Source organism: Scophthalmus maximus, chromosome 11 (genome assembly GCF_022379125.1).
Source record: "Scophthalmus maximus strain ysfricsl-2021 chromosome 11, ASM2237912v1, whole genome shotgun sequence".
NCBI classification, from domain to species: domain Eukaryota; kingdom Metazoa; phylum Chordata; class Actinopteri; order Pleuronectiformes; family Scophthalmidae; genus Scophthalmus; species Scophthalmus maximus.
The window spans coordinates 23378707-23387500 of record NC_061525.1 but is presented as its reverse complement, the minus strand read 5'-3'; the positions used below and the strand labels follow the sequence as shown (position 1 = coordinate 23387500).

The 8794-nt window shown below is 43.9% G+C and overlaps 1 protein-coding gene across 6 annotated transcripts in view; it reads left to right on the top strand.

Moving 5' to 3' along the window:
• Positions 1-8794, top strand: part of dscamb (Down syndrome cell adhesion molecule b) — a 127616-nt gene that overhangs the window by 80585 nt on the left and 38237 nt on the right. For 5 of the 6 annotated variants that reach the window (XM_035623309.2, XM_047335730.1, XM_047335732.1 and 2 more), the window contains exons 4-8: positions 2861-3007; positions 3460-3738; positions 4260-4535; positions 5756-6052; positions 7141-7413. In XM_035623309.2, coding sequence (XP_035479202.2) covers positions 2861-3007; positions 3460-3738; positions 4260-4535; positions 5756-6052; positions 7141-7413 — 1272 coding nt within the window. Of the gene's footprint in view, positions 1-2860; positions 3008-3459; positions 3739-4259; positions 4536-5755; positions 6053-7140; positions 7414-8794 lie in introns of those variants that run through there. The other variant, XM_047335734.1, reaches the window with a different exon arrangement.

Genomic DNA, 8794 nt, shown 5'->3' with positions numbered 1-8794 from the left:
ACTGAGTACACTTCACTTGCCGGTTGCCCATCTCGCAGCTCTGTATGTAAACCAGTCAAACCCCTTCAGGACATCGAATCTGTGGAATCTGTTGTCGGTTCTATGTAGGTCAATGCCGACAATAGCTGCATGGCTCTTTTTTCTCTCTCTCTCTCTTTCTCTCTCCTCTATTTGTTTAACCCCACAAGGTTGATTTCCCTTCGCAACTATATCAACATCAAACAAATGTGATGCATATTAGGCGCTTTGCTTTGCTGCTTTCATAGATCAGATGAGTCTCAATTGGAATATTAAAACATGCAGCGGTTTGATGGAAACATTATATGTAGAGAATCTAGCAGATATACATGGTCGGTCAGATTACTCTGAAATGAAATCAGTTACTGATTACAATAATTCTAGGCAATTTTTCTAATCAGTAACGTAGTACATTGGATTACGAAAAATAATTTAATCTAATCTGAATACTTCTGGATCCCTTCAAAAAGAACATTGAAAAAAAATTGCCCAATTTTACGGAAATAATTACATAAATGTATTTTTTAAAATCTCATTTTTTGTCATATTCAGCATTTACAAAACAAACCAAAATCTTATTTTTTGTGCAAGAGGAGCAGTTACTCAAAATTCTTTTTTCCATATTCAACATAAATAAAAATGAATGAATACTCCATTATTAATATCTATGAATCATAAAAAATGAAATAAAACATTAATTAAACTGGCAACCTGAGAGGAGTCATGTACAAAGTAATATATTGTTGAGTAATGTACACCGTAATATATTGTTGAGTAAAGTACAAAGTAATATATTGTTGATTAAAGTACAAAGTAATATATTGTTGAGGAATGTACACCGTAATATATTGTTGAGTAAAGTACAAAGTAATATATTGTTGATTAAAGTACAAAGTAATATATTGTTGAGGAATGTACACAGTAGAATATTGTTTAAAGATTTAATCAAAATGTAATTAAGTAATCCTTGACGATGTAACTATAATCTAATTTCATATTTTTCAAATGCAATTTGGTTTTAGTATAGTTAGTGTTTTGTAATCTGATTACATAATCCAGATTTCATGTAATCTGATTACTACCCAACCCTGCCTATATTTAATATTTAGTTTACAGCTCTGTCGAGTAGCACTGTACCTCAACATTAACATGTAATCTTTCATCATAGGATTTTAATATTCCTATTTGGAAAGGCCATTCTCCATGACAACAAAAAATATATGATATAAATGTGCAAAATTGATATCACCTCAGAGCCTCTTATGCTAATTTCTGGTTTTGTTTTGACAGATCACCCACTTTTGCCTTCTTTTATCGTGAATTGAACAGAACACACCGTACTGTACCGTACTGTACATGTCAGCTCTCGCTCCCCCTGATCAATCTAAATGAATTATACCCACTTGATAATCTGCGTCGGCGGCTCCCACTCAGCCCCAGTTCCTTTCTACTTTTTAGATAAATCATGATCTGGCCGCATTAAGATATGCGCAGCAATCAAATTCAAATATGCAGAGAGATTTTTTTATTTTTTTTTATCGGATCTAAGCAGTCAATCTGCTTTTCAAACAAGAAAGAATGAATTTACAGAGCCAGTAATGTAGCGGCGTTAGTGCCACTGTGGGTTTCTCCAGGTTACATGCACAGTTTACATTTTCTGCTTTTCCTTCTTTCAAGTTTTGTCTTTTCGCAGAAGTTGAATTGACAGATTTTTGATCGTATGATAAAACGGTATAAGCACAATGCTGTCGCTTGTTGTTGTTTGCATTATGCCAAGTTTTCATATTAGGTGATAGTCTGATTAGTGTCAATGAAATAACAACACACACACAAACACACAGAAACCTTTTCCTGGTTATAACCTCTAATTAAACACGACACCTTAAAAACACATTGTCTCGCCCAAGTGCTCTTGTTTTTGATTCAATTCAAAGCCACTCAAATATTGTTATTGTGAAATAATGACAAATTACTCATTTATTTTGCCGTTAATGCCTGGATGTACACCTAACAGGCCAGAATCACAAGTGAGAAAAGAAGATGGAGATATCTAAATGTTTCCCAACTCTGTGCGAAGGGTATTCTCCGTCGCCCCGTGTCGCCGGGCGAACATTATCTTTCCTCCCGACCTCGTCAGCATCACCTGTAGCCGTGGCGAGGTTCGTTTCCCCCCTCGTCTTCGGCCGCGCGGTGGAGACGATCTCCTGCAAATTGCTTTTTCGATCAGTTCTGACATCAATCCGCTCCCGTGGGGGAGCGCGGGGCCGTCGGGGTGACGGCGGGAGAGGCAGGTTTCATTCCTTATGGATGTTGACAACCCCACTCAGCCCGGGGAGGTTGATCTGGAGAGAAATTAACATGATGTTACCGCTCGCACAGACCCGGCTGCGACAGCTGGAGGGGGATTGGCTCTCCGATACCACACACCGGCGCCAGGGTCCAAGACACAGACGACGAAGAAGCAGTTGGAGGTCAAAGATTTGACGCGCGGATCTAAAGTTACAACATTTTCAATTTTCTTCTTAATAAGTGAATACATTTTACGTTCCGTTACCTGGGTGCAATCGCCAAATTACAGCGTGACCTCAATTATTTCGCGAGTCCTTAGAAGCAAATCTACATCTCGCTTTCACCCCAAAATGTTCCCTTGTGGCCGTTTATTTCAACATGAGATAAGTGGTTTCATTCATCTCATGTTGAAATAAACATCTTAAGGTCCGACTGCGGAGAGAGAGGCGTCGTGCTGGAGTGAATGAATAGTTTGTACTGTAAGAAAGAAGAAGAAAATTGTTTTGATATCTGGATAACAAACCGCACGCTTGTTCCTTCTCGTCTGCCTCAGGACAAAGATATCTCATCACATCCACGGGAGCCTTGTACATCCTGGACGTCCTGCCTGAGGATGGGCTGAACAACTACCGCTGCACCACACGCCACCGCTACACCGGCGAGACTCGCCAGAGCAACAGCGCACGTCTCATCGTGTCAGGTCGGTGACGCCTTCAGATCCACTGCATCACAGTGTACTGTACCCATAGAGACAGAGAACCGATTTAATGTCGTGGCTGAGTCTGTCACGAAGGCGATCGGATGTCAATACTCGACGTCATGCGCAGATTATGGGACTAGCAGGTAAACCAAAATTAAAACCAATATTCAAACGCTTAGTTATTCATTACCAAGTCTTTTGATTTCACAAAGTGATGATAGACGGACAGAGACGAACCGTCGTGCAGAACCTCCTCCAGTTTCTTTGTCACAATCAAATCCTCTCTGCTATCCCAGGAATTCAGGCTCCTTCTCTCTCTCCTCCCCTCGATTCACAAAATACACAGTACGGAGAACAGAGTCGTGACCCCAAAGAATCAATATTGGATTAAACTATCCAGCTCCTGGCAACGCTCGCCGCTAATTAACACTGAATTCTCGGCTTCCTTCCAGACCCCACCAATGCTGAGCCAGGCATCTTGGACGGCTTTGACCACCGAGAGGTGATGATCAATCATCGGGTGGAGCTGCCCTGCAAGGCCTCGGGCTACCCGACGCCCAAGTACCGCTGGCTGAAGGACAACAGCCCGCTGGAGCCCGACAGCCGCTTCCGCCAGACCATCACCGGGCTGCTGATGGAGAGCACGCAGCCCGCCGACTCCGGCACGTACGTGTGCGAGGTGTGGAACAGCTACGGCAACGCGGAAGTCATGGGGCGCCTGTACGTCAAACGTAAGTAGATCGGTCACGTGTTTCTTCTTTAGTAGATCGTCTCCAAATGTAGAATTCCAACACGTTTAAACTGCAGCTAAGAATCATTTACAATTATTGATTAATGGGCTGATTATGTGGCAGATTAGCTGTTTCATAATTAAGATTGTCCACCGCGAGTGCAAGGGGACCTCTTCAAATTGCTTGTTTTGTCCAAAAGATATTACGGTTACTTTCACAGAAGCGGGTCACACCGCTGATCTTGGTTCAGAAGGTTGGGGTTCGATTCCAGGCCATCTCAGACTAGAATGTCCTGTTCAAAACTTACATTTTAGAATGAGTGAATTCATCTGTAAATCATCAGTAAATGATGGGTCCATTTTTGTTGGAACTGATGATCGATCATCGAAACGAAATACCTAACCTGAACTTTCTCTTCCGTCTTCCCTGCTCTGTATCTTCTTCTTCTCAGTCTTTCTGCAAGAAATCATGACATTTACCTTTTGAAAAATACAACATTTCTTTCCCGTCTGTGTGCGTAGAACCCCTGAAGGCCGTGGTCAGCCCCCGGAAGGTGAAAGGCAGCGTGGGTAGCAAGGTGTCCCTGTCCTGTAGCGTGAGCGGCTCCGACGAGTACGAGCTGTCGTGGTACCGCAACGGGGAGATCATCTACCCGGGCAACAACGTCCGGTTCACCGGCCTCAATCGGGAGAACCTCATCATGGAGGGGATGTCGAAGAGCGACGGCGGAGCCTACCAGTGCTTCGCCAGGAAGGGCAAGATGTCGGCGCAGGACTTTGTGCAAGTCATCCTCGAAGGTAGAGTGTTGTGCAAATGCCGACCAGTTGGCGCCACCACAACGTGTTCGCTTCCTTATGGATAATCAATGAATGAGCAGATACAGGCTCAGGCCGTGAAGATCGATACTGGCTTCATGTGTTGATGGCGTTCTGTTGTGACTCTCGGTCGCAGGCCGCCATTAGTATGATCGTCCCAGACTTCACAAACACACACGCACACACTCTTGAATCCAATAGCTTACCTTGGCAGCGTTGCTCAGGCAACCGTCTCCCGTGGCCGGGGAGCTGTAAAAAGAAGATATTGATCATCTATAATCATGTGGAACAGACCTAGATTATCAGAGAGCAGCAGCAGCAGGCGCAGACACAGACGTTTTCAAAAAGCCAATCGGCTTCTTGTGTCTGGGAGGAAAGCTCCGGGATCTGTGCTCATAATGACTTTTACAGATGTGTGTCCTCATACAGAAAAGAAATGAAATGGCAAATTATTGAAAACACACTATGTTTCCTTTACTTCTCCTTAGACTTGATTATTATCTCTCACAAACAAAGGGGCTTTTTTGAACAAGATTTATCGCCGACCGCAAAAACTCAGAAATCCTTTGCTGCACAAACAAAAATCGGGAGTCTTGTAACTGCTAAGTAAACTTAGAACTTCATGTGATGTGATCCTTAAGTGCGTCCAAACCGAACGCGACACAACTGACTTAGTTGCAGGAAGAGTTGTGCTTCTGCGTGTCATCCGCCGGAATATTTGCCAACACGAACCGGTGAATGTAGAAAGTCAGACGGGAATGCCGATGGCAAAGCGGTTGAGCGAGTGCTAACTGGGGCTAAAGATAGCGTCCAACTTCCTCGATCGCTTCCTGCCGAGCTCCTCTCCTTCTCTGCCCGGTCACGATACAAACAGCAACTCGTGTCAAAAAGCTCTGGGGTTTCATCCCCCATTTCTGATCCAACGTCCGGATGTCTGACGCCAGTGACGTAGGGAGGATCTCAACGCGAGTTGGCCAACGAGAGTTTTCGCGTCTTCGCGGTATCCGCGTTGCCTGACGAAATTCGCGTCTGGTCACGTCCTTGCATTGACTGTCTGTGATCTACTTGTGCGAATCATTTGCGTCGCACCCCCTCGAAGATTGTCATGAACGTGTGGTCACAGTTTAGCCATGGTCTCGATCACCCGACGCGTTCCCGTCCCTTACCCGTGTCCCACCTTGTCCCCCCACACCACACCACAGACGGAACTCCGAAGATCCTGTCCTCCTTCAGCGAGAAGGTGGTGAACCCCAACGAGCCCGTCTTCCTGGTCTGCAACGTGAAGGGCACGCCGCCCCCCCGCTGCACCTGGTCGCTGGACGACGACCCCGTCATCAAGGACAGCCACCACCACCTGGGCCACTACGAGACGCACGAGGGCCACGTGGTCAGCCAGCTGAACGTGACGCACACCCAGGTGCAGGACGGCGGGGTGTACCGGTGCACGTGCAGCAACTCGGCGGGGCTCGTGTACCACCAGGCTCGAATAAACGTAAGAGGTGCTTGTCAAATCAACTCCTCCAAGAACAACAATACACATACCTGTCTGTCTCTCTGCGTGCCTGTCTGTGTCCTCGCCGTCCAGCTGGATGTCCGGCAACCGTCGTCTGTTGTTTGTGTCTGAAAACTGAAAGTCTTTTATTTTGTTTTTTTTTGTTGGTTACGTTGCGTTTACATGTTCTCATGTTTCTCTTTGTCTTTTATTTCTCCCCATCGTTACTCAGTAATTTTTTTTAGTTCTAGTATTTAATCAATAATAACATTTAAATGTCCTTATAGGCTGTTTGCCACTTTATTCATTTTGCTTCCATTTTTTTTTTTTGTATTATTTAATTTTTAACATTGCATTAACACATTAACATTGCAGCTTCGTCTTTTTCTTCCCAAATTATTACTGCTTCTCCTACGTGGCCTGTATTTTTAGGGCCGGATTAATTATCCCGGTTTACTGCACACAAGCCGAACTGGATATAGGGTTACAAAAATGGGCCGGTTTGTAAATAGCCAGAGGGAAAAAAATATATTTTCTTCCAGTTGCATGAATAAATTTATGTATAGTTTGCTGTGTGAGTGTGTGTGTGTGTGTATGTGTGTGTGTTTTCATGTGTCTGTGTCTGCGTGCATTTTTCTCAGCAGCCAAATTCAGTTCTCCACAATCGGATGCTAAAGCGTTCCCGTGTTATCAGACACAGAATCTATTACTGCTGTGCGGGTGACCAGCATTACCCACGCATCAGTAGTTCTGCGTTATTTAAATCGGTTTTCCTTCAGATGGTGAGCGCAGTTTTAAACAGCTCGGCCTTTTCACCTCCTTCTACTTGGACTAAGCCTGAAGGTCTTTGGGTAAAACAAACTAACCAAAGCAACAACGGCAGTCTCCAATCGTATCAAAGTACGTTTGGTGAAAGGACGTCCCATATGTGAATCTGAGGAATTAAGTGTTCTCTGTTTTGACTGGCAGCTACGACCTCACCATCAAAAACTTCACCGCACAAAATCATGCTTGCACTTCCATGTCAACACCACGATCCACTGTATGAGATGTCTCCGTGTAGGTTCCTTTCTTATGCCCCCTGTCGCCTTCTAGGCCGCGCCAACATCCGTCCGATGAAAAACATCACGGCGATCGCCGGCCGGGACGCCTTCGTCCACTGCCGCGTGATCGGCTACCCTTACTACTCCATCAAGTGGTACAAGAACTCGGCGCTGCTGCCGTTCAACCACCGGCAGCGGGCGTTCGAGAACAACGGCACGCTGAAGCTGAGCAACGTGCAGCAGGTGGACGCCGGCGAGTACAACTGCAAGGTGATGGTGCAGCCCAACAAGATGGACTCTCAGAGTGTGCACGTCTGCGTCAGAGGTGAGGCCCGCCGGTTTGTTGAGAGGAAGTCGGTCGAGCTCAGCTTTAAATTCCATTGCAGCTATTAGCTAACAGCTACCTGAACACAAGCAACACGTACTATTGGTCACATGCAGCAAAAAGATGGAACTGTAAAAGCCAAACTTTGTCCTCAACACTTTGCGTTTTCTTTCTATTTTAGTTTTCACAGCTCTGTTACTATATTAGTTATATTACAGTATACAGTATACAAAGAATTTGATGCGCAACGCTTTGCTGTAATTGTGGTTTGTCAGGTCAACCACTTGTTTTGGTTAAATTAAGTTTTTTTTTAATATGCTGTCTTGCTGGTACCTAATAAAAAATAAATTGATTCAAAATTAATACCACTCTCAGCTCCCCGCTAAATATATCAGGCTACAGTTAGCAAACCAGTTAGATTAGCTTAGCATAAAGGCTGGGAACGGGTGGAAACAGCTAGCCTGGCTCAATCCAAAGGCAACAAAACCTGCCTAGCATTAACTATAAAACTTCATATATCCATTAAACATATTATAATATATACATTTAATTTGTTGAATTCTTTAAAAAAAACATCTTTGCGAAGTGTGAAAATTACAGTTTGTGTGATTTTATGGTTCGTTTTGTGTTTCAATATCAGTCAATATTTCTGGCCCAGAACTAGTCTTAGTCATAAAACCAACACATTTTTAATTTTAATTGATTAAACAAATGGGACAATGTGTGTGAATTAAGTTGATTCACAGTTGCTGTTTCATCATTCCGTCTTTATGCTAAGCTAAGCTAACTAAGAAAGTCATCAGCTACTGATCCTTAAATCGGGCAAGAAAGCAAACCAGCGCATTTTCCAAAATGAAAAACCACTTTTTTGTAAACTGTCACAACCTCGACTGAGTCTTATTTGTGGTGAAAGAAATAATTCCATCCCATATTTTATGCTCCAATATCGGGAAAACAAACAGAATCTGAGGCTTTTTTTCTCCCCCCTGCATCTCACTGGGAAAAAACCCATCAGGAGATAGATGAATAAATATACACACGGAAAGATACACGGGTTTATAAATATATAAGTAGGTCTCACCAAACTAATCCACTTGATGTTCCTCCGCAAATTAGTCTAATGAAGGCTGCAGCCGCGATGGTAAAGAGCTGAGCGATGATCTCCGCTGAGATTTGTTACAAGCCGTAATAGATGATATTCCAAAAATGGTCTTTCCCATTATGCCCCCATCTCCTTGCCTCCGTACAGTACGTTAAGTTGTTGTCATCACACTACACTTTCCGCGGAGCCAGAGAGCGGAGAGAGAAGAGCGGTGATAGAAAGCAACACTTCCCAGTGGTGCCATAGCGAAAGCGAGTGCATTTGTTAATTTACTCTGCT